The sequence below is a fragment of the Littorina saxatilis genome, linkage group LG7 (genome assembly GCF_037325665.1).
Source record: "Littorina saxatilis isolate snail1 linkage group LG7, US_GU_Lsax_2.0, whole genome shotgun sequence".
NCBI classification, from domain to species: Eukaryota; Metazoa; Mollusca; class Gastropoda; order Littorinimorpha; family Littorinidae; genus Littorina; species Littorina saxatilis.
Genome location: NC_090251.1, coordinates 51,115,559 through 51,141,499, shown reverse-complemented (window position 1 = coordinate 51,141,499; position 25,941 = coordinate 51,115,559). Strand labels below are relative to the sequence as shown.

At 40.9% G+C, this 25,941-nt stretch overlaps 1 protein-coding gene across 2 annotated transcripts in view; it reads right to left on the bottom strand.

Annotated features, from left to right (window-relative positions):
- Positions 1–24,890, bottom strand: part of LOC138971752 (splicing regulator ARVCF-like) — a gene marked incomplete in the record, with an annotated part of 76,682 nt that extends 51,792 nt beyond the window's left edge. The window contains 4 exon segments of one of the 2 annotated variants that reach the window (XM_070344548.1): positions 719–894; positions 9,422–9,493; positions 9,947–10,358; positions 24,673–24,890. In XM_070344548.1, the coding sequence (XP_070200649.1) occupies positions 719–894; positions 9,422–9,493; positions 9,947–10,042 (344 nt within the window). 2 annotated transcript variants of the gene reach the window in all.
- Between the last annotated feature and the right edge of the window lie 1,051 nt (positions 24,891–25,941).

Genomic DNA, 25,941 nt, shown 5'->3' with positions numbered 1-25,941 from the left:
ACACTTTTCTGAATGCTCTTTCCAAATAAAAATGTGGTGGTGTCTGACAAAATATTAGTACATTCAGTTAATACTAACAACAATAATATTCAACTAATAAGCTTAGTATTCCAAACGAAAGAAAAATGTGGTCATCTGTTGTTGCTGGTTTTTGTTTTGGTTTTTAAATTCATCCTTCCTTTCATTGTTGTGGCTGAACTGTTCACCACAAATAGGCCTGCTTATCATCATTTTCATTATGTAAGAGCAGTGTCAAATTGACTCGAATTCAGGAGTCAAAAGGCAGTATAAACTCTATCTGATTTCAATTTCATTACAATTGCATTGCTGTAAATATACAAACCGGCTGAATTTCTAAACTGCAAGCGTAAAAATCACTTTTCAGTCTCAAGCCAGTCTGAAGTGAAGAAGACGCTTGAACATAACTTGTAAACATGAAAATGTGTAGTGTTTCTCAAACCCATAGTACTACTAGTTCATCATAACACCAACTCGATACATGCAAACATGCAGGAAAAGATAATTCATCAAAGGCATGCAATCCATGCAACACAAAACAAGCCAAAAGCAGACGGAAACCAATGAACAAACGTGCCGTGGAACAACAAAACCTACACTACGCTACAAAAGAAACGTGGTAACAACACCAAGAAAAAAAGCAGCAGGCAAAAACAGTGCAGACAAGCAAACCGATGCGCGTCAAAGGGAAGATACTCACAAGCATGAGTCCAAAAGGTTGGAGTTCATTTTGGAGGTATCAGCGCTTTCTTCATTGTCCAGGCGAGGGAGGGGCTGGGAGGAGGAGGAGAAGGGGGAGGCCCAGGGGTAGGAGGTCTCATCCTGCCTAACGCTATTCATGCTCAAGTTGGGGCTAGTGGGGCTGAAAGGACCCGGCTGGAACGAGACAAGGGGGGCGCCCCAAGTAGGCAAGACACAAGACCAGGCGGTTAGAACACAACCATACCACGATGCAACACTCAGCAAATGCCACATCAAAGGGTAACACTCATCAAACGGCACAGAAAACACATTGGGGGGGGGGGGGGTATAAAAAAAGGGGGGGGGGGGGGTGATGATAAAATCAAAATCACTGTGAAAAAGTATAGATTAAAACTACAGTGAATTGTGAACCTAAATGTCACATCAATAGATAAAACTGGTGGTTGGTTGAGTCTCACATCACAGCCACAAAACACATGTCAAAACCACTGTGATATATATCCTGAATGCCACATTAAATGGGGGCAGGGATTGGCTTGGGTTTTGTCCACTATAGGTTCGTTGACTGACTCGGCCATGAATCAACCAGTCATTTTGCAAATCAATCAGTCAACAAAAAAAAGAAGCTTTTTTGCCGCCCGGGGACTGCGCATTATGCATTACAGCAGTGAGGATAAACTTATTACAGTTACAGAGCTGTTGTGAGAATTGTTTAAAGGGAGGACAAAAACAACGAAGAATAGAGAATCATAAAGATCAAAAACCAATAGTTAGTTGCAATAATTCGGTTTATGCAACCTTCTTCTGGCAGAATTTTAGAAGACTGAAGGCACAATGTCTTGAAGAGGTTGTTTTCACTGGCCTGTAGGGGAACTTGTGTCCAACATGGGTTATTATTACCAATTCAGTGCCCCATATGGCTTTTTGGCCAATCAGGACGGATTCTAGGTGACCTGTTAAATGTTATAACGTTCAGGCAGGGACCCTTTTTGTATATCAAGCTAAAAATTGACAAAACAAAGTAAAAATGTAAATCAACAATATCAGCGTGATTTATTCTACAGAATGACACTTCAAATGCTGTCAGATAATACTCTCTTTATCTAAAAAAAAAAATACCGACAAGCGAGTTTTGTCGGTGGGTGCTTTACGGAACAGCCCATCCTCTGAGTGTGAAATGCCGACCCGCTCACTTGAAATCTAAATTACCTAAGTTCGGAAAATCAAGTGAAATTGCGTCACTCGCGTTACGTCAAATGTATCTTTACGTCATTTCCCATCCGTCTTGAGTCGGTTCTAAATCTGTCGCTCTCTATTCAACAAGAAAAAGCGAAGCAACCGAAACGCATGTTCAACATGGTTTATCTTGTGAGATTGTTGTGTGTCAAACGCATTTGATCTGTGAATATTCATCACGTCAGGAGTATTACTCTGATTGGCTGACCCAGGTCACGAGAATTCTTTGACTGACAGGCATAATCAGGTAGGAGCGCTCCAGTTCCCATTGCGGCTGTTCTGTCTAATTCGCGGGGTCGCTTCGAAATTTGTTTTCGTCGAATTAAACGGTAATAAAACCGTTATTTCTAATATGCGGACTGTTAGCAAATGACAACAGTCATGTCTCACAAACGATATCAGCATTCGCCTAAAAGGCTCATGCTTGATATCTTTTTTCTCGACATGCCTTGTTATCATTTGCTAACAGTCAGCATATTAGAAATAACTCATAATATCACACTAAGCAATACTCTCACATCACCATGACTGCACCAAGCTCATCAGCACAGACACTGTTTAAAACATCTTCCATATTCTTTTTCCAAGATTTTTTGTTGCTCGGTTTGGGACTTCATTTAATTCATTGTCACCTTTTCTGATTAGTATTGCCGCAAACTAATTATGTATGCATTAGAATTTAGAAAGAAAACAGCAGCTGCCACCAGATTTGTATTGCAAAGCATGAATGATAATTATAATGAAGTACATATTTGCACTAACTGACCATTGTTTGTTTTGTTCCTTTCTTTGTTTATATTTAGTGCATGATACATTGTGCAACATGTGGCAGTTACTTTGTGTTGATAATGTTGAGATTTCAATTATTTTGTGTTGAGTATTCCAATGAGTGAATCTAGTACAGGTACCCCACACACCAGGTGTGCCCTTCATATTGAGGGGAAGGGTAGGTACCCCACACACCAGGTATGCCCTTCATATTGAGGAGAAAGGTAGGAAGGAGAGGTCATCTTTTAAGGCAAACATGACTCAGATTATTTGCTAGCCTATATGGGAAACTCTAAACAACGTTTGCTGATTACTGACTCACTGTGACTAAAATAAAAATAAAAACAGAATATAAGTCCAAAGGTACCAAATCAATCAATGCTAAAGTGACAGCAAAGAAAACATCAGAAGAAAACAAAGTTACAAAAAATACCACATATATTTGCATAGCAATTGAAAATACTAGCTGACGGAAAAAGAGGTCAAACCTTTGCAATATGAGAATTAGCAACCCAATGGACTAGCACAAGCAGTGTGCTTATCCTTAATTTAAGTCTGTGAGACAATTATACCATCCATTATTGTGATAGGTAATTACTCCTAATTCCATTCAAGTAAACTTAACTGGGTACTTTGGCCAGTGTGTAGACAAATACTTAGCTGAGTTATCCATCTAATCACTTGTTCAAACCCAAACCCCATTTATTTATCCTCAGTTAAAGCTCTTTTTATTGTAACTCTACGTATCAAGATCCCTCACTGTAAGTGTAACCCCTGAAATTCTGCTCTTATGCAAAGTATTAATTGTAACAAGCTACAAGCAGCTCATTACCTGAGTTCTAGCTTTTTGACAAAAGGTAATCTTTCTGATTGACACACAGCCACAGTCAGGGAGAGTGAAGACAGTACAAGTACATATGTATTATGGTTTGGAAGACCATTAAAGGGAACATTTCTTTTTTCAAAGCTTAATTTTTCTTTCAAGTTTAATCTGAATGTGAATGTTTCACTTTATTCTTGACTGAGCCATTGTAAGCTTATGATTTTCCTTTCAAGTTTAATCTGATTGTTTCACTTTATTCTTGACTGAGCCATTGTAAGTTTATGATTTTCCTTTCAAGTTTAATCTGATTGTTTCACTTTATTCTTGACTGAGCCATTGTAAGTTTATGATTTTCCTTTCAAGTTTAATCTGATTGTTTCACTTTATTCTTGACTGAGCCATTGTAAGCTTATGGTTTTCCTTTCAAGTTTAATCTGATTGTTTGACTTTATTCTTGACTGAGGCAATGTAAGTTTATGATTTTCCTTTCAAGTTTAATCTGATTGTTTGACTTTATTCTTGACTGAGGCAATGTAAGTTTATGATTTTCCTTTCAAGTTTAATCTGATTGTTTCACTTTATTCTTGACTGAGCCATTGTAAGTTTATGATTTTCCTTTCAAGTTTAATCTGATTGTTTCACTTTATTCTTGACTGAGCCATTGTAAGTTTATGATTTTCCTTTCAAGTTTAATCTGATTGTTTCACTTTATTCTTGACTGAGCCATTGTAAGTTTATGATTTTCCTTTCAAGTTTAATCTGATTGTTTCACTTTATTCTTGACAGCCATTGTATGTTAATAGTGAAAATAAATTCATTGGTTGGATTCCCATGCAGTCACACACACATAATGAGCTTCTTCACACTGACAATGAGCTTCTTCATACTGACAAAAATAGCTGAAACGACTTCATTGTACTTTAGAGTTTACCGCTTGATTTTTTGTGATCTTAAAGACCCCAACATTTTAAACCATGGCTTTAAATTACTATCATTCAAATTTTAATTGAAATTCAATTCAATACTTCAAGTTCAAGTAAAAGTGAAAGCAAAAAAAATAAAGTTCAAGTAAAACTGAAAGCAGGGGAAAAATATCAATTTCATGGCTAATGTTCTGCCGAAGTCCAGGCCAAATATTAACATACATAATTAAATAAAGGGGCTTAAACTGCAAAAAGGAGACCCAGGGACGTGAAGGTTGGGGAGACAACTCATGCAGCCAGTATACTATCCTGCTGATGTTATGATTTTCGAACCAAGCTTTCCGTTATTCCAAACTGACAAATGTTTGGCCATTCTAAAGCTTGTATATGCTGGTTATATGATTTTCTAACCACAATTTCCAAACCGATCTAAGATTGAATGCTGTACCCTGTCTTTCTTCACAAACTGCAAACATATACATATACTTTAAGAGATAATGGTAATCTTTCAGCCAACACCCAAACAGGCATACCAACCATGAACGAAAGGTGAGACGCATTCAAAAAAAAATCACCTGCCTATCCCATAAATAGGATGAATCACAAAAAGCTCTAATAACTGCACTGCCTTTTTGTGGCTGGTGAGTTTTTGGCTTATTTTTAAGAGAGACTTTCCACATTGAGTCTGACATCCGTGTCATCTTAGATGGGCCCGATAAAATCTTTTGAAATCATTATCATGTCTCATTGTCATTCCTTTGTCATATGTCATTACCTTGTCATATTACAAATTCCTTGGCCATAACACTCATTCCTTTGTCACAGTCCGAAATACTTTGTTATCAATAAACTTGTGACATATCTTACCTGGCCTGAAGTATCCATACAAAATCTAAATGGTTTTGCTGAGATGTATAAGATTAGGAAGTAGCATTTTTAGAACAATAATTAAATTATGACTGATTACTGCTTTTATGAAAGCCATCTTTGTCGAGCTGAACTTGATGCAAACCTGGGCTACCATAATGAAGTGAACACAACTGTACTGAACGCTTAAATTGTGTTCACAAAAAAACTGTTAAGCTAGCTCCACACCAGTGATGGCGCTAGTATTTTTTCAAACCGGTACGCAAACTTTTATGAAGCATACAGTCCAGAAAAACCCCGGTAGGCTGGTCATTGGAACCAGTAAGAGTCCAACTCGGAGTACTGGATGTATTGTTTCACCAGTGAAAAAACGGTGGTTCTAAAAATCAACTTTTAGGTCATACTGGCAGCCAATTTTGGTTCCTGTATTTTTTCATTTCAACCGGTAAAAGACCGGTAATTACTGGTTAACGCCAATACTGTACACATCATCCCATCCCCAGTATTTATGTCCCCCCCCCCCCCCCACAGTAATTTGAATGAAAAAAGTGCTGTACTTGGTATACTAGTACAGTACCACTCTCACTATTCGTTTCGCATTTGTGATTGAAAGTATTCACTGCAGTATGTGTACGAGCAAAAAGTGAATAAAAGACCTGCCTTCAAAAATAGGAGAACAGAAGAGTTAATTCTGTCAAAAATAGAACAGACAAGCTATCTAAGTCACCATGCCCGCGAGTACTACTGCTACAATTCAACCTTACAAAATTTATAAAACACAGCTGAACAACCTAAGACAGTTCTGTTCCCCCAAAAGGAATCGTTTGACACCTTAAAAAATGTTTAAATGAGTTTGCCCCTTCTCTTTTTAGCAGACTAGTCAAGGGGCGATTCAACTAACCCCTCTGTGCTAGGCAGACGACTGACATTCCTTCCCAACCTGTCCCCTTTTGTTCGCAAGTGTGGGAAAATGCCCCAGCCCAGCAAGCACCTAAGTGTGTTGTGAGCGTGAATGTCATTATCCAGACCTAAGGCACAGAGAGTCCCTTTACTATCGCTGATGGGGTCTATGTCGACCAAAAGAGTGGGATTCCCTGCAGGTGGAGTTCCTGCAGGGGATTCCCTGTGTATAGGGAATCTAACAGAGTGGAGTTTTACAATAAAACTTGCAAACCATACTCGAATTGCTAACAGGGAATCCACCTACAGGAAATCCACCTACAGGGAATCCCACTCTTTTGGTACATGGTCGACATAGACCCCATCAGCTTCACGATCATTGTCCTCATCAGCGACGCACTGGATATATTGCCTTTTCTTAGTTTTTCAAGTTTAGTATTAAAGCTGTGTGCATTTTGTTGGGTGTTTTAATCAGTGTCACTTTAATTAAACAGCTTAACCGATCCTTTTTTATCGCATGCTTGATTTAGATGGAAAAAACTCTATTGCTCTGAAAACAGCAGAATTTACCTTTAAAAAAAAAGGAAATATATATATATATACATATATAATATATACAATTCAACTTTTAAGAATAAACAAAAAGTGTTGACTTTTAATTTGTTTAACTACAAACCGACAACAAAACTCTAGCTGTGCACAAAAAAGACTACCAATGGTACCATACAAATCGAAAGGCTGTCAGTGTGTGTAACATTATGTGGCAGCACGTAATTTATTGAAGAACAATTGCTCTACACTAAGTAAATTTAGGCTTCAACCAGACTAATGCAGTTTTTTCCCAGACAGTATCAGTTACTCACTTGTCTTCTACTTTCTTAGTTCTAGTCAAAAGCTATAACGTATATAAGCTAGTAAAGTACATGTTGTTGCAGCATGTCAATGGTTCACCATTGACACATATAAATAGTGGTTTCACTGAATCCGTCAGGCCCGATCAATGTTTTGCACAATTGCAATATGTTGCACTGTTCTTTTTATTGTTACTTACACCATATGGGCCATTTCACAGCCCACTGTTAATGCAATAGTATTTACCCAAGCCTGTATTGACATAACATGCAAATATCAAATGAGGTAACTTGTTCCAGCTGTCAGCTACCAGTGTGTCTTCTGTAAGTGCTGACATGTTTGTTGTTCTTGTAAGTTTGCAGAAGTATTTCCTCTTTGGCTTCAACCACAAAAAACTGACTAATTAGCCATGCCTATATTGACATTACATGCTAAAATCAAACATGCCATTGTTCCAGCAAACCATGTGTTCTGTTAATATCAGTGCTAGCATGTGCGTTGTTCCTTGTAATTTTATTCAGTGTAGGCCTTTGCTGTTTTGTTTCGACCATGAAAAAAGGAACAAAGAGCTGTTTGTCAGGAGGGTAAGGTGATCTTGTGGACACAATCCAGCGCTCTCAATCCATACCCTGTTTTACTGCCTTGTAAAAGACATGCAGTGTGTGGCCTGCAGCATAACTGCATTAATTCTGCTGTTTCGTTGGCCCCTATTGAAGTTGCTGTCAACTGTTGGGTTTGTATGTCCAGACATATGATCTATAATCAAAGACTCTAGATATATATATCTTGTCCTCATCTGTGAATTCTGTTATACACTAATACAGTGGTACTCAACAACCCCCCCCCCCCCCCCCCCCCAGGAATAAGACCCTAGTTTTTCCAGATTTTCTATCAATAATTTACCTCTGTAAATGTACGTCCACTTTCAGATTTCCTTCCTTTCAAGACCTAATTTTCTCAGATTTATGAAGGTTCTTAAAAGGGGGTTCCTCTGGTTCTGTACTAATCTAGAATTAACAATACCATGCTGTTGCCAACTGATAATATCTATAAGAAGATTGTCATTGTGCAGGGTAATCTTCACTACCATCAGCGACCCCGATTTGGTTTCATGAATCAGTACAAAACATAATTTCTAGAGAATATTATTTGAATAAAATTGGTTGAAAAAAAAAATTAGTAATAATAATTTCTCGAGAGTGCTGCCCCTGTCAAGTTACCAGCAATCAGTCTTGCCCTGGTAGATTTTTGTGTTTGTTCATTTGTTGTTTTCTTCCTTCTAGAAACAAGAAGAGCAAACGCTCGATCGAGTCACTTTCGCAGTTCTGAATATTATATGAGGCATCAGATGGACAGGAAGAAATTGCTATTCACAACACAATGAGTCACGTTCACATAAAATTTGAGCCCGGTCACTTTTATAGTTTCCGAGAAAAGCCCAACGTTAAGTTGTGTGTTGCCGAACAGAAAAGGCTAGTTATCTCCCTTGTTTTTCTGATAACGTTCGTAAAAGGCTACAGATGTAAATACTTTGATGTAAAGAATAATCCTACAAAGTTTCAATCACATCCGATGAACTTTGTCAAAGATATAAAATGTCTAATTTTTCCTTTGACGCTGACCTGTGACCTTGAAAAAGGTCAAAGGTCAACGAAACCATCGTTAAAGTGTAGAGGTCATTGGAGGTCACGACTAAACAAAATATGAGCCCGATCGCTTTGATAGTTTCCGAGAAAAGTCCAACGTTAAGGTGGTGTCTACGGACGGACGGCCGGCCGGCCGGACGGCCGGTGGGCCGGACAGACTAACACTGACCGATTACATAGAGTCACTTTTTCTCAAGTGACTCAAAAATAGAGGAGTAACCTAAATCTATTGCTAATTACTACATTTAATTTCTTAACGCAGACAATGAACTACCTGTATACACAGGTAAACCTAATTTGACATTAATATGAAAGTATACACCTAGAATTCCAAACAGTACTTTACAGCAACAATACTGTATGTATTCTGGAATTCATAACCAAGTTAGGTCAACAAAAAGGATGTGTTTGAAATCGAACAGAAACAAAAAAAAAAAAAAGCTTTCTCTTCTTCAGTTCTTGCATGTCTTAAAACCATCAGGTTTTCAATGCGGAAATGCCTTTATCATGCATAATCTGATTTTGAAATGAAAATACACATACTTCGCAAAACACACGTACATTCCATAGAAACAAGATGCACTCTTCACAAAACGCATACCAACCAAGTGTGCAACACACAAGAAGCGAACACACACAGACTGACAGAAACACACTTCAAGAGTTCAGTTCACTGCACAACTTACCTTGTCTGAACGATGGGTGACGCTTTCGCGTTCAACCTCCAACTGCCTCGCTAATCTTTCAAACTGAGCTTCCTGGCAACAAAGACAGCACAAAAATCTCTAAACAGAGGTCTGGATGGTGATGTCATGCAAACAAAGATTTCAAGACGGTTTTCATGTCAAGAGCTGTTAGGCAAAGTTAAAGCTACTGTCATGTCCTTCTCACATAAACCTAAAAGGAAACTATCAGCAAATGATTGCATGCACATGCATTTATATAAAATGCATTCAAACAAAACAAAAACAACAGCAAAAAAAGACCAAAAAGCTTTCTCACCAACAACAACAAAAAACATCTCACCGCAAATTAATTACCTCCCTAATATTTCGCATGCACAATTTGAAAAAAAAATTGCTTTAATTAAACACTTCAAAACTGACTTCAATTATCCAATAAATAAATTAATAAATAAATTATATTTTTTGTTGTTGTTTTATTTTTAATCAAAACTATGGGTCTGTCAACAATAGCCCTTAGTGACTTACCTGCTCCCGCACCGACTTCAGGAGACTAGCAGAAGAGACATCGGCTGGCTGAGGACTAGTCAAGGGGCTGTTCACATTGGCCTGATACGACAACATCGGAGTTTCAAATTCAACCCAACACTTCCACACCAAAAGTGACCAAAGACGTCAAAATCAATCCTTCAATCAACTCTCTACTGGGTTGAAAATGATGATGGGTATCCACTTCCGGAATCCACTTCTTGTGAAGGGAAGAGTAGCACTGTTTTTAAGAGTTAATCCTCGAATAAGATTATATATATGAAGATCTGCAGAAGCACACCAGTTTGTTGTTGTCACTCCAAGCCAATCCAATGTCAGGTCTTCATCTTGAAGGCGGAATCACTCCACCTTGGACGGAGAAGGTACTCCTTGCGCGGTAGAGCTGAGCATTCTGGGGGAAAAGAAACAATCTATAAATTACATGAAATTGAAGTTTCAGCAAATGTACAAATAAATTAATCCTCGAAGTCCAACAAATACAAACACTGTTACAAGTGTTAGTGTTTAATTCAAAAGCAATACTGTGCACAAAAGGGTACAAATAAATGACATAAAATATATGTCATGACAACAGACCATTAGACCTGTCATGCTGCTTAGCTTATTAATACAGTAGTTCTAATTTCCCTGCTAAAAAAAATCTGCTCAGACTTAAGATCAGTCTATTTTCACATGGTCGCATAATCCAGAACTGAGAAGAGAGAGAAGTCAGGGATATTTCGGGAACAGCTAAAGAAGGCTTCATTAATGATACACAACAGAGAAGAACCTTGAGCTGCAGCAAGGAGGGGGTAATACTAATAGTCTCAAGAGGGCTGAATCATCACACTGGTGGGAGGTGGGATAATGTGAGGGGGGGAGGGCAAATAGAGCTCAGACAGGAAAATTGGCCGTCTTGTTCCAGCCAGCAGGGGAGTTGATTATTCCTCCCTAGTTGCCTTCATTTTCATCTTCTTCTTCTTCATATTGAGGGAATCCCTATGCAGGGCAATTATCCTCACTGGTTGGTGGGCCTAAGGTCCCTAGAGTGAAAGATAAAGGGATAGTGTACCTATGAAAATAAAAACAGTGGTGGGTTTGTGGGCATAAACCCTTTGCTCTCCCCTCCATCCGTTAATATGTTATATATTGGATGTTTGTGGTCTTTTCCTCTCTGACTATTAGGGTTTAATGTCCTCTTAGACCAACTGGTCTATATTGGGACAGGTATTGGTAATAGGCTGAAGATATGGTGTGATACTTTGATTCGAACAAGCCCGCTGTGGCTGTCTTCTTCGACACACAAGCATTGGGTTTGTCTCGTCAAAGTATCGAAATACGATCATGATAATCAGAGACGAGAGATGATGCATGCGTGTCTTCGTGTTTTCTAAGCCCTGAGACTTTCGCTGTGAACGTGGGATCTTTTTCGTGCGCATGTGTGCACACGGGGGTGTTCGGACACCGAAGCGAGTCTGCACAAAGTTGACTCTGAGAAATAAATCTCTCGCCGAACGTGGGGATCGAACCCACGCTGATAGCGACCAACTGGCTACAAAGCCACCGCGCTACTAACTGAGCTACGTCCCCGCCCCTTTTCCTCTCTCAAAACAAATCTGAATAGAAGAGCTCCAAGGAAACATAACACACACTTCTCAACCAAGACCCCAGGACTGTTTTAACATAAAACACACTTATAAATTCATGAAAGCTTTTTGTTATGGTCAGCGTGTTGTTCTTACCCTGGTAGTGGCATTGACAACTTTACCTAGCCCAGGACAGTATGGTGATAAACTAAACATGTGGTGCATGCATCATTGCTTGACAATGACAGTGACACATATTGACATAAGGGTCCCTCTTCTCCCTCCACCTACCCATCAATTCCTACAAAGGACACTTGTTGTGAACAATCCACTACAGCCGAACCCCCCTTTTAAGACCTCCACAAATGTGAGAAAATCAGATCTTGAAATGGAGGGTAGTCTTAACATGGAGGTAAATCTATAGACAGTGTGAACAGAAAAGCTGAACAAGTCGCGTAAGCCAGGCGAAAATACATTTAGTCAAGCTCAGTCGAACTCACAGAATGAAACTGAACGCATTGCATTTTTTCCGCAAGACCGTATACTCGTAGCATCGTCTGTCCACCGCTCGTGGCAAAGGCAGTGAAATTAACAATCCAGAAAAGCGCGGTAGCAGTTGCGCTGAGGAGGATAGCACGCTTTTCTATATCTCTATTCTTTTTAACTCTCTGAACGTGTTTTTAATCCAAACATATCATATCTATATGTTTTTGGAATCAGGAATGGACAAGGAATAAGATGAAATTGTTTTTAAATCGATTTCGGAAATTTAATTTTAATCATAATTTTTATATTTTTAATTTTCAGAGCTTGTTTTTAATACGAATATAACATATTTATATGTTTTTGGAATCAGAAAATGATGAAGAATACGATAAACGTAAATTTGGATCGTTTTATAAAAAAAATATTTTAATTACAATTTTCAGATTTTTAATGACCAAAGTCATTAATTAATTTTTAAGCCTCCAAGCTAAAATGCAATACCAAAGTCCGGCCTTCGTCGAAGATTGCTTGGCCAAAATTTCCATCAATTTTATTGAAAAATGAGGGTGTGACAGTGCCGCCTCAACTTTTACAAAATGCCGGATATGACGTCATCAAAGACATTTATCGAAAACATGAAAAAAAATGTCTGGGGATATCATACCAAGGAACTCTCATGAACAATTTCATGAAGATCGGACCAGTAGTTTACTCTGAATCGCTCTACACCTACACACACACACACACACACATGTATACACCACGACCCACCTCTCGATTCCCCCCTATGTTAATTACCCTAACATTCCTTCCCTCTCTACCCGCTCTTCTTTTCACAGCTTTATCTCTTGGGCTTTCTTTTTCATTTGTCAAATATCCTGTTTACTACTTTCACCTTCAACTGTACACGGCATGTGGGCACAACCATTAAACTCGGATAACATGACAAGTTTTTCATACACTCAGAGCTATTTATTACGTTGTAATCTTATCAGCTCTGGCCTTTCCCTCCATTCACTCTGTTGAGGTAGGGAGAAGTGGTATGACCGGTCAGGCTATTTGGTCTGTGGACCGGTAGACTGCAGTACAGTGGAACCCCCCCCCCCCCTTTTAATAAAACTTTAAGACCTAAAAAAATCTGAGAAAATCAGGTCTTAAAAAGGAGCGAATCTTAGAATTGAGGTAAACTTACAGAGGAAATGGAAGAGAAAATCTTATCAGGCAAGGTCTTAAAAAGGAGGGAGTCTCAAAGTTAAATCAGAGGTCTTAAAAAGAGGGTTCCACTGTACGAATGGACTGCCTGGGTGCTACTGCTAGGGCCTTATGTGACAGACGGTACTCTGGTATTGTGCACTGCCTTGCCTTACAACAGATTGATTTTCACTTTTCTTTCTATTCAAACCATAAATGTAAACTTAGAAGACAATATTTAAAAAGTGTGCTTTGTCTGCACTGCCATGTTTATATTTTAATTCCACAAACATAGAAATGGGGAAACAAAATGAAAAATTTTGTGTTGGTTTTTCATAATCCCTGCAAGTTCAACCTAGACTCACTTTTGCTTCGCATGTGAGTCAAAAAGTGTTTAGTCATGTTCTATCCTTAATTTTGCTCCACATACAAAGTAAGAGGTACGTCACACCCTAAATTAAGTACCACCACCCCTTGGGCCTTGATCATACTGAATTTCATCACATACCACCATGCAAAACTGACGAACACCATCAACCCATTAAGGGCATTTTGAAGCATGCTGTCTGGGCCAGCCCTATGCATAACGGGGCCTCAACCACAAATAGATCCCACACTCAAGTATTTCCTGGTTCAACCTCACACACCGCCCCCACTACTTTCTCTCTGGCAAAACCTATCCGGCCAATCTGCATTCCTCCTCACTGTACCCGGCCTCTCTGAGTCCTTATCGGGGTAGGTTAGTTAGTTAGTTAGTTAGTTAGCTGTTGCTTTTCGGGTCCAGCGGACCATAATAGGCCAAATCAGGACCCCATCGGGGTAGGTGCGTGCGTGTGTGTGGATAGCCCTCACATTTTTATTGCATTCTCTCCAATGGTCATGTATGCTCGCACGGAACAAGAGTGTGTATGTGTTTGGATAGCCCTCACATTTGTATTGCACTCTCTCCAGTGGACAGGCTCGCACAGAACAAGAGTGTGTATACATGTATTTGTGTGGTTAGCCCCCATAATTTTATTGCACTCTCTCCAGTGGACAGGCTCGCACAGAACAAGAGTCAAGAGTGTGTACATACATGTATGTGTTTGGATAGCCCTCACATTTGTATTGCACTCTCTCCAGTGGACAGGCTCGCACAGAACAAGAGTGTGTATACATGTATTTGTGTGGTTAGCCCCCATATTTTTAATTCTATACACTCCAAAACTACTCTCCAATGGACAAGTTCACACAGAACGAGCGCGCGGGGAAGACTGAAGTAGACATGAAGGCATAAAGTAGAAAGCAAGCTGGTTTATGGCATGTTCTGCAGGCGATCGTGGCACTCGTTATTAGTCATGGCAGGTAAACCTTACAATCAACACGCGTGGGAAAGAGACAAAGCCTTGGAGTACACCTTACTATTTGCCTGGAGTGGCAAATACTACAGCGCGGCGGACGGCTGTCCATACAGCTTTGGACAAGGGTTTGTCGGGACGGTCTTTTTCTGTCCGTGACGGGTCAGAATACCAACGTTGTCTGCTTCAGTGCTGGTCAGCTGAGCAAACCCTGAAGTTGAGGCGTTATATATATATCAAAACACTCATAAAAATACCAGGCTAAGAAGGTCTCTACTACTCAAACAAACAAACAAAACAAACAAAATTAAGTCATGCCGGTGTTCTTACTAAACTTAGTAAAATTAATAACATGGCATAGTAACTAGATTAAATGTGAAAACAAAAAAATTAACAAAGATGATATCCTGGACCTGAAACTTATCCATTCACGGTCTGTAGTGTAATTGTACCGTACCCTCAGAGCTCAGATTTGTTTTTTTAATTTCTGCCAAGAGTCTGAACATTCTCATAGTGATAACACATTTCTAATAATGCTGAAAAGTTCAGATACAAACACGCAGAATAATCATAACAAACATCACTTTAACGAATCGAACGCACCAAAACATATCGGTCACCCTCAAAATCCAATCCTGTGGGGTCAGTGTATTCCCTACTGATAGGCATGTCAGAAATTCAGCTGGTCAGTGGACCGACCTCCTGCCTCGGTGAGTTATCGGTCATTTCAAATCGTTCAGATGTTAATCTAATGCGTTATTAATGACTGCCACCTGGTCTAAACAATGCACTGATGACCTAAAACAGCAATATCACTTTTAAGTACGTTTGTTTAGGTGATGAGCATTGCGATTGTTTACGTTATCCTTGCAAAATCTGACAGATTTGTTTCTTTTCGTACTAGTACAACTACACTTCTGGCCATCAAAAGCACCAAAAATACGATGATAAATAAGCAAGACATCACTGAGGAGGCAACGACCATTCGTCCTACCACCCACCTCCATTCCGTAAAAACACACCACACACACATTTTCGCTGCCATGGTAAACAGACTGCTGCTAGGATTGCCAACTTGAAGGTTATTATCCCATTATGACAACTGACCGCAATAAAGATTCAGTTTCACGGAAACCCCCATTCCCAAGCGGATTACAACTACAGTGGAACCTTTCTTTGAAGACCGAACACAAAATTGAGATACGCAGGTCGTAAAAAGGAGGGAGTCTCGGGTTTAAAGGGTCGTACATTCACACTCACAGAGTTTATGAACAAAATAAGCAAAGAGAGGAACTCTTTAAAACGGAGATATGTGACCCTCCACCTCCATTAGTCTTTTCTTTCTTTATTTGGTGTTTAACGTCGTTTTCAACCACGAAGGTTATATCGCGACGGGGAACGGAATGAGTCGCATGTCACCTTTGCATGATTTTCATATTTTTACTTTTTCCTAAAGAGTTTTTTTTGCTCTATCCAGTGGTGAAAACCGTTTTAGAAAAGAGCGAAAACTGTTTGAGTTATAAGCCTGTGACGAAGGTGACCCTCACGCTGTTACCTGATACACTCTCCGGGCTTATATATCAAGCCTAACGCAGAACCGCGCGAGGTGACATGCGACTCATTTCGTGGTGGAGGGTCACATTTATATTTCGTACAGGAAATGTTAAACACAGTGTGTGAAAAGGGTGAAAGTATCAAATCGGGGAGTCTCTAAAGAGGGTTCCATCATACTGTTTACGGTTTGTCGCGTTTTATCGACGCCTGACGCCCCACAAAGTATGAAGATCCCCAGACGCCGAAACACTCCAGACAAAGCTGGCCAGCTGGAAGTGACAAACCTCTTCTCTTGACCTTGCGCGAACTCTTCTTCTCCTCTGTCTAGTAACTCTCCGCACGCTTGGAGCTTGAACTACCCAACTTTGTGCAGGTTTCAGTGAATGTTTCCAGCGACTATTATTAGTAATGCAGGGGAAGAATGAGGGTAATTTACATCTTATATATATATATTAAAGTTGTCGCTCAGTCTCAATCGACTTGCACGTACTTTTCTTTACAAAAATATAATCAGCTTTTTCGCAACTGATTACAGTCATTCTCAACTAAAGTCAACGGCGTTCTAAAACTAAGAAAAAAATTTAAAAAACGACAAAGTTCATTTCCAGCATCACTGCAGATTTTCAACAGGAGCCAGTCTGTAAAACAATGGCAGAAACACAACAGCAAAGTTTCCAGCAGAAATCGGCAGCTTTGCTGGGAAAATAACTCCGGCACCACTACACGCATTTCTTCAATGAAAACGACGTATACATGTCTTAAACGACCTTTGCATATTTGATGTCCTGAGGCAGAAATCGCCGCTGCATCGGCTAAGCACCGAGCCCACAGTGACCCCAGACTGTCAGGGTCAGAGCCGGACCACGGCTGACCTCGGTCATCTATTCACAGAGCCAGGAAGAATGGACACTGGGCAGCAAATTAGTTTCCATTCCCGTGAGTCATCTCCGCTGTCCGAATCTAATCCAATTAGCATTCTGAACGAGGAGTACGTTCCTTACTATCACCTGTTTCAGGTTTTCTTCAAGACTGAGGAGTACCACCCGAGGACACTGGAGTGTCGGATCTTCTTTTGATGGAAATGGAACACACGCCATCGTCTTTTGTGATGGTTTTGATGTGGAAAAACCGGAGGGAGGCGGGGGGGGGTGTCGATCGTTACGATATCAACTAATCAACACACTGAGTCACGAGTGTGAATTTTCGAGATCAGCACTTGGTTTTGCGTGGATACAGAAACGTTTATCTTTGGAATAACATTCAAGGACGTTCCGTCTTCAACAATACAAACAATTGTATTGAGATCACTACAACACGAAGAACCATGGAGTAGGTTTAATCACGGGTCAAAAGACACAAATCGCGCTGAAATAAGGAAAGCCCTGCGTAAAACCTCTGTTACCTGCTTGCCCTTCAGACTCAGAGTCTACAATTACAAAGTGGGCCCACACAAATCAAATCACAACAATGCCTGCCACATGCCCACGCAACTTATGCTGGCACGCATTCAAACTACGGAATACAGTGTACCCCTCCTTTTTAAAACCTCAAACAATCTTAGCACAAATCAAGTCTTCAAAAGAAGCGAGTCTTCAAGTTAAAATTGGGGGAAATGAACAGAGTTTACGAACTGAAGACCGAAATAGCAGTCTAAAAAGGGGCGGGTTGGGGCAGGGGGGGGGGGAGAGAAGGTGTCCAATGTTCTACCGAGAGCAGAGGATTTAACAAAATTGTCCTTTCCACGCTGATGTGATTACCACAATCGACCAGGCGAGAAGTAGAAACACTGTCCGCAAAGGCCCGTGTCGGGTGATTTCCGCGTGTCCGTTCAACCAACCATCCCTTCAGGTGCACAGAGCTACCTGTGAAGTAAGCGGGGGGCCACCGGGTGCAAAAATCAGTGAAGGGGAACATCAACTCGTCCCCCCGTGACGGCCTGATGCGTTGGGACTACACAATTTTATCTTCGGACCGTGACGGTGTCATGGATTAACTGCCGTCGTGACCATCTAAAATTATTCACAAAATCATCAACCGGCCCACACCGACAGGGCGCAATTTGCACACCAAAATATCCTCCCTGCGGTCATGGTCTATGCTGCGGTGGAGGCGTATTCATTACAATGGAACCCTTCTTTCAAGACCTTCAAAAATGTGAGAAAATCCGGCTTTAATGGGTCTTAACATTGAGGTTTACTGTATGCACGTTATGAATCAATCAAACAAATAAGTTCATAAATGATTTTTTTTAAATAAAAGAAACAACCTGGAGTAAAATAGAGGGGGGGGGGGGGGGGGTAAAACGGGGGTCTTAAAAGGCGGGGGTCCATTGTACAACAAAAGCTCGATAAACATCAGTTATTTACGTATCCACACATTTTCGCTCCAATATATATATTAAATCTCAAGACAATAAATTTGTGTTGCATTGCAGAGTGTTGTATTTGATGTTCCTTGGACTGGGTGGGTTTGCTCTGCATTATGCAGAAGCTTGTGCCTATCAATAAAGACTCATTTGTCACAGCAGAGCAGGGGCAAAAACACACGAAACATTTCCCTTGTAAACAAACTGGCGAATATAACATAAGGCCCCCCCAAAAAATAGTCTGTTTACAGTAACCCGACCGACCCTATTTTTTTCGCGCGACCCTAGACTTTTTTTTGGCATATTTGGAAATGCATTTGGGAAAAAAAGAAAAAAAAATGCAAAATAACGTAAAAATATGGTTTTTTGGAAGAAAAAAAAATAAAAAAATCCCGACCTCCCGACCCTATTTTTTTGGCCTATGTTACCGTAAACAGACCTATTTTTGTTTTGGCCTAACCTGTCTTTCATCACTGACTTCGTTTCCTCACAACTGATGAACCGGGGAGAAAAACAGCTTCTTCTAGTTACGATATTTGACAAAGCGACTCCCACCGCAACACACACACACTCACTCAGCAAATATACAGTAAGAATTGTGAAGACAGAACCAGCGCCCAAGGTTGGCTCAGTGACCGACATTGCGGTTTAATCAGAAATGAAATCTCCAGCCTGCCCCGAACACACGGCCAATTTGACCAGTGCCAAGACGGAGTGTACACTACAGGGCACGCCAGGTAAACACGGCCTTTACACTAGAGGAAGGAAGGAAGGAGACCTGATACAGTGGAGCCCCCCTTTTAAGACCTTCAAAAATCTGAGAAAATCTGGTCTTAAAAAGGAGGGAGTCTTACAATGGGGGTACATTTACACAGGTCATGAACAGAAAGTCAGAAAAAAATGGGGTCTTAAAAGGGAGGGAGTCTTAAATTGGGGGGTCTTAAAAGGGGGGTTCCACTGTACCTGAGACCGCAAGGACAGCCGTCCCCTCGCTGGTCATTGGGGTCACAACACTGACACTGACACTGGGAGCATCTTCATGTTCATCAGCATACAGTGGAAAACCTCTTACTCTTAGACTTTTTAAAAAATCTAAAATAGAGTGAAACATCCCTTTTAAGACACCCCCCTTTTCTCTGCGTGTATGTGTGTTAGTGGGTGTCTGTGTGTGCGTGAAGCCCTTGATTTTCCCAGCTTTTCTGTGCATAACCTCTGTGAGTGCGTGAAGCCCTTGATTTTCCCAGCTTTTCTGTGCATAACCTCTGTGAGTGCGTGAAGCCCTTGATTTTCCCAGCTTTTCTGTGCATAACCTCTGTGAGTGCGTGAAGCCCTTGATTTTCCCAGCTTTTCTGTGCATAACCTCTGTGAGTGCGTGAAGCCCTTGATTTTCCCAGCTTTTCTGTGCATAACCTCTGTGAGTGCGTGAAGCCCTTGATTTTCCCAGCTTTTCTGTGCATAACCTCTGTGAGTGCGTGAAGCCCTTGATTTTCCCATCTTTTCTGTGCATAACCTCTGTGTGTGCGTGAAGCCCTTGATTTTCCCAGCTTTTCTGTGCATAACCTCTGTGTGTGCGTGAAGCCCTTGATTTTCCCAGCTTTTCTGTGCATAACCTCTGTGTGTGCGTGAAGCCCTTGATTTTCCCAGCTTTTCTGTGCATAACCTCTGTGTGTGCGTGAAGCCCTTGATTTTCCCAGCTTTTCTGTGCATAACCTCTGTGAGTGCGAGAGTAAGTTTACCTCCGTCTTACGACTAATTCCCTTCTTCTTCTTCGTTCGTGGGCTGAAACTCCCACGTACACTCGTGTTTTTGCACGAGTGGAATTTTAATTACGTGTATGACCGTTTTTACCCCGCCATTTAGGCAGCCGTACGCCGTTTTCGGAGGAAGCATGCTGGGTATTTTCGTGTTTCTATAACCCACCGAACTCTGACATGGATTACAGGATCTTTTTCGTGCGCACTTGGTCTCGTGCTTGCCTGTACACACGGGGGTGTTCGGACACCGAGGAGAGTCTGCACACAAAGTTGACTCTGAGAAATAAATCTCTCGCCGAACGTGAGGACGAACTCACGCTGACAGCGGCCAACTGGATACAAATCCAGCGCGCTACCGACTGAGCTACATCCCCGCCCTACGACTAATTCCCTGATACTTTGTCCCGATTTTCTCAGATTTGGGTGAGGTCTAAACAATGCCAATGGGGTGCCACTGTACTTGAGATTACACACACGCACCACCCCCCCCCTCCCCTCGGAGGCTCCAACCCCCACCCATTTATCCCACCCCCTGTCATTCCCTACCATCTACCACCCCCACCCCCTTTCCATGCTGTGGGCTGAGTTGAAGGAAAACACTGCCTGTAGGCAGACGTACACAGTATTAAGATTGACAAACCTCTAATTGTATACTTGGTCACTGTCCAAAATGACACACTACTTTAGTTCTTAGGAGTAGGTGAACAGCGATTTCTGAAAAGATACATGTACACCACATTTCATGTTTGTGAAATATATATAGACACACAGTCCACAGATTCCTCTGAACCCTTTTACCACAAGTCTGATCGAATGAATCTTGAAAATGTTAAACCCCAACAAACTGATTACACCATCATACATCTTTTCGCACTTTCATCATAACATCCTGAAGAAGGCAGTTTGTTGCTGCGGAAAATTAATATTGATAAAGAAAGACCTAACCTGGTTACTGCTGTGTCCTCTTTAAAAAAAACACTTTGTTGTTATGATAATTTACTCATTCCTTAAATTACTACTCATACGCACCCACGACAAAACCATATCAGAATAAGTTGGTTTTGTTTTGGGTAGGTAGGATGTACGATTAACTTGAGGTTGGTGTGTTAATTTTATTTTTAGGATTTGATTTGAAAAAAGCACAACTTAAGTTTAAATTAAACCTATTAAAACCTATTACTGAGTAAATGTATCAGTATCACTAATGACAAGCAATGCATGTGTCAACTGTCAACACATTCTTCCTCCACTACTTAAGTTTAGAATTAAACAAAAAATGTTTTTAGAATGTTACTATACCAGGGCCGGACCAAATGAGTTGTAAGGGGGGGGGTTCCTCCTTTTTTTAGGGGGCAAATCAGCGAAGTGGCAAAGCTTTGCAGGCGCGCGAACTAGGGGGGTCCGGAGGCATGCTCCCCCGGAAAATGTTTGAAAAACGGTTAAAATCTGTGCAATCTGGGCCTTGTTTTGAGGGTTAAGAGCAGCATTGTTTTGGTGGGGGGGGGGGGGGGGGGGCGGGGGGGGGGGAGGTACCTTTTTCTCATCGGATTTCACATTGAATAAAATTTGTTAGAGAGACACACAAAATTTATTTAAAAACAAAACAAAACACAAAAAAACACTCATGCTTTTTCCAGGGGTGGGGTTCCGGAACCCCTGGAACCCCCACCTGGGTCCGGCCCTGTATACATACACACACCCAAGCAAACAACCTGCAAAAGACGTATCACATTATGTGCCAGGGCGGGGCTCAATAAATGAAACCTCCATACAGGACAGACGCACATCCACAAACCAACATGACACATGCGTGTCCTAACAATAACTGGGAACAAAAGAATACCACAACATTCCAGGCCCATGAAAAAGCTGTGCCGCTGATAGAGCAGTGATAGAGCTGGACTCCCTCTCTACATGCATACACTGAAGCTTCTCATTTCCCCTGATTAAACACAGACTGTGTGCCAACCTGCTCCAGATAAGTATGACACACCACACAGAGTATCTAGATCTCTGCAGAACAGTGTGAAGGAATGTATACACCTAGAAAATTTTTCCACTTGTTCAGTCTGCACAGACCATACTCATTTAAATAAACGGGTTGATATTTCAGTGTAATACTTAGTCAAATACAGGGGTACTGTGATACCTCAGAAGTTGGTTGAAGGGGGAAAATGACCAATTACTGATTAGTCTTCACCTCCAGCACTGGCAGCAGACTGAAGACGTTTCACATGAAGTAGTCGTATCATTTGACACACTAGTATCATCATTTAATTATTGCCAGAACTCAAAAGTTTCTTAAACGAATTACATCTTTAAAGCTTGTCAATAATCAGACAAAGTCAATTTCTCGAAGTCTACTTCACGAAAGCTCACTGAAAAATGTTTTGGCTCTTAATTGCACTTTAAGTCTCAGCAACAAAGCTTTGGCGAAGTCCAAAGATAGGAACTCTGGGCGGAAAATAGAGTTGATCAGTCTTCTTCTTCGTTCATGGGCTTAGACTCCCACGTTCACTCATGTTTTTAGCACGAGTGGATTTTGACGTGTATGACCGTTTTTACCCCGCCATCCAGGCAGCATACGCCGATTTCGGGGGAGGCATGCTGGGTATTTTCGTGTTTCTATAACCCACCGAACTCTGACATGGATTACAGGATCTTTTCCGTGCGCACTTGGTCTTGTGCTTGCGTGTACACACGAAGGGGGTTAAGTCACTAGCAGGTCTGCACATAAGTTGACCTGGGAGATCGGAAAAATCTCCACTCTTAACCCACCAGGCGGCAGCGAACGGGATTCGAACTCACGATTAGGAGGCCGACGTCTTACCACCACGCTACTGCGCCCGTCTGAGTTGATCAGTTATCTTTAAATTATTTGTCTTGGCGTCTCATCCTTTTAGCAAGAATGCGCGTACGCATGCATGCATGACTGTCTAGTTTTGACCAGTGCGAGGTCTGCTTCTATCATGAGCGCTCTATCGCCTTTAACATCACAAATTATTCTTTATGTACTTGATTATTACGTAAGTAACCAAACTGTAACACTAACACATACTACTTAGTTCCATTTGGGCAAGTTCAACACAGTTTGGGTCCATGGCATGATTACTGGGAATGGTTATAGTTCTTGACCTTAGAATCAAGTGGACTGTGGAGTCGATAAACACATCCATTCCATCACTTCGGGTTTAAGTCTGATTTCTTCGCTAATCTTGAATCGCACACCACTCTTCTGACAAAAAGAGCAGAAAAGTCACAAAATTGTTGCAGCTTTGCCAAAGCTACGTATATATCAAACTTGTGAAGTGAAGTTGGAGATGGAGTATTTTGCCGTAGCTACGCTTTTGTGGTTAAAAGAGTTGCCATGTCTTCGCGAAGTCAACTTCAGGCTCAATAGAACTTTTCTGGTATCTGAGCAGCTCTCACGAGATATCCCTGAGACATGCTCTTTGTTATGCCTTGAATGTCGCCAGAACTTCAAACCTCAGTTTTCTTCGCAGCTCGCGCGAGATAGCTGTACCACATGCTTTTTGCTATGCTCTGAAGATTGCGAGACCCTACGAGAGCTTGGAATACCGATAGGGTCTATTAAGGGCAGCCTTTACTTAATCATCTTACACTGAGCTCTTTCTAAATTCCTGCCAGTGATACCTAACTGGCATTAACATTTTTTACAATCAGTGCATCACACAGAATTACACAACAGCCAAGTCGGTATACCATGACTTTGTATGCAAATTTTCAATTCGTGAATTACATACGGTTACCATTACCAATCAGCTGCTTTCTCGTAACCTAAAGGACGACTCAAGAACAACACAATAGAATACAGCAAGGTGTCGATGTCAAACGTGCACATCGGTATTATCCCTCGGGTCACTTCCGTGAAGCTGAATGTGTCACACACGCACACATTTCCAATCGTGTCGTCAGCAGACGACGAAAATACACACTCGTGCCTTTTGCACAAGGTGCAGCACATTAAACCCTTGCATGCTTCACATTCCACTTTGCAGCACAGACGGATTTCCAAAGACTACATGAGTCATGTTCGAAATCGACACTCCACTGCAAGACTGTGTAGTGTATACTGTTGTTTACGTTCGGCAAGAGTTGTCGGCCATTACCACAGCCTATCTTCAACTTACCTGTGTACAGCAGACGTAATTAGCAACAAAGCGCGCGTCAGATATTTCGCCGACATGCATTCTACGTTGCCAAAATGATTCGTTTGGATGTTGCGAACGAAAGACACCACTGCACAAAATCGAGGTTGACAAAATGCGTTACAATAAGCGTCACACGAAAGCGTGTCAAAACGACCAAACTTTACACAGCAGCACGCCGACAAATTCCATTGATTCTATTTTAACGAATCAACGGCGGAAACATCCAGATACTGGCCAAGTTAAGTAGGCCACAATAAGTACATAATAAGACGTTTACTCACCACAAATATTTCGGCTATATATCCAAGGCAATCACCCACAAATATCCTTGAAAGTGGCCAACGGAATCGGATCTGGGCACTTGTCAATCAAACAAGCTTCCGTGGCTATTCCGTCAACTATGCACACCCCTTCCGGGATTGGTTAAAAGAATAATTGTTTGCCAAAGACCTTCATTTGTACATGAGGTTAATAAATTCATATTACATTTAAAATATATCTCGTCTTCATTATTTTAAATATTGATTCAAGGGGTGGCGCCTGAAAAATGAATATCGACTTTAAAATTAGTTCACACGGGGGTACACATTTAGGTTGGTGCTTCCTGGACGACATTAGCGCCACCTTGCGATAGCTTTGAAGTCCCACAGGGACAGGTAAAAATGGACAGGTATGTTAGTCTGTTGCGTCCCCTTATCTGTGAACACCACACTGTTTTAAGACACTTTCGATTCGTTATTGATAAAAATGACGATTGAATCAATTCTGCCGATGTAAAAATAACTCAGGGATTATGGTAAGAGCGACCGTGCCTAGCAGTCCGATGCCTGTGACTCGGATTGCGAAGTTAAATTCATCATAGTTTGAATACATGAAAAAAATAATGAATGCATAAATAGAGAATATGAAATAAATACCTCGGATTTAACAAAGTTTTAGAACTTTCTATTCACATTTGCACGTTTACTTTCATGTCTGTTTGTCTTTCGTGTACTGGTTTGTGTTGTATGATTTTGTCAGTTCCCTTTATAAGTCTTCTTCAGGCGTGATGATTTAAGAGTTGGTTTTACACCCCCGGCATAATGGTATAGGGGTGTGTATAGGTTTCGCTCGATGTGTTTGTTGTTTGTTTGTTTGTGTTCGCATATAGATCTCAAGAATGAACGGACCGATCGTCACCAAACTTGGTGAACAGGTTCTATACATTCCTGAGACGGTCCTTACAAAAATTGGGACCAGTCAAACACACGGTTAGGGAGTTATTGGTGGATTAAAATTATACAAGGACTTATAGAGGGACATCTTAATGGTCAAAGGGAAATAACCATTCTCACTCAGTCACTGCCACCAACTGAGAAGGTTATTTCCCTTTGACGGGGGTGTTTTTCCTACCTCGGAGGAATTTCTTGGTTTTTTTTTATTTTTTTTTTTAATATCCACGGTGGATCAGTTTTAGTAATTTTTTCAGGGGTGATTATTGTGAAAAAGTTTGATACCCCACATTCAAAGTTTCAGTCGTTATCTTAATAATTAGCAAATAATGCCCTATT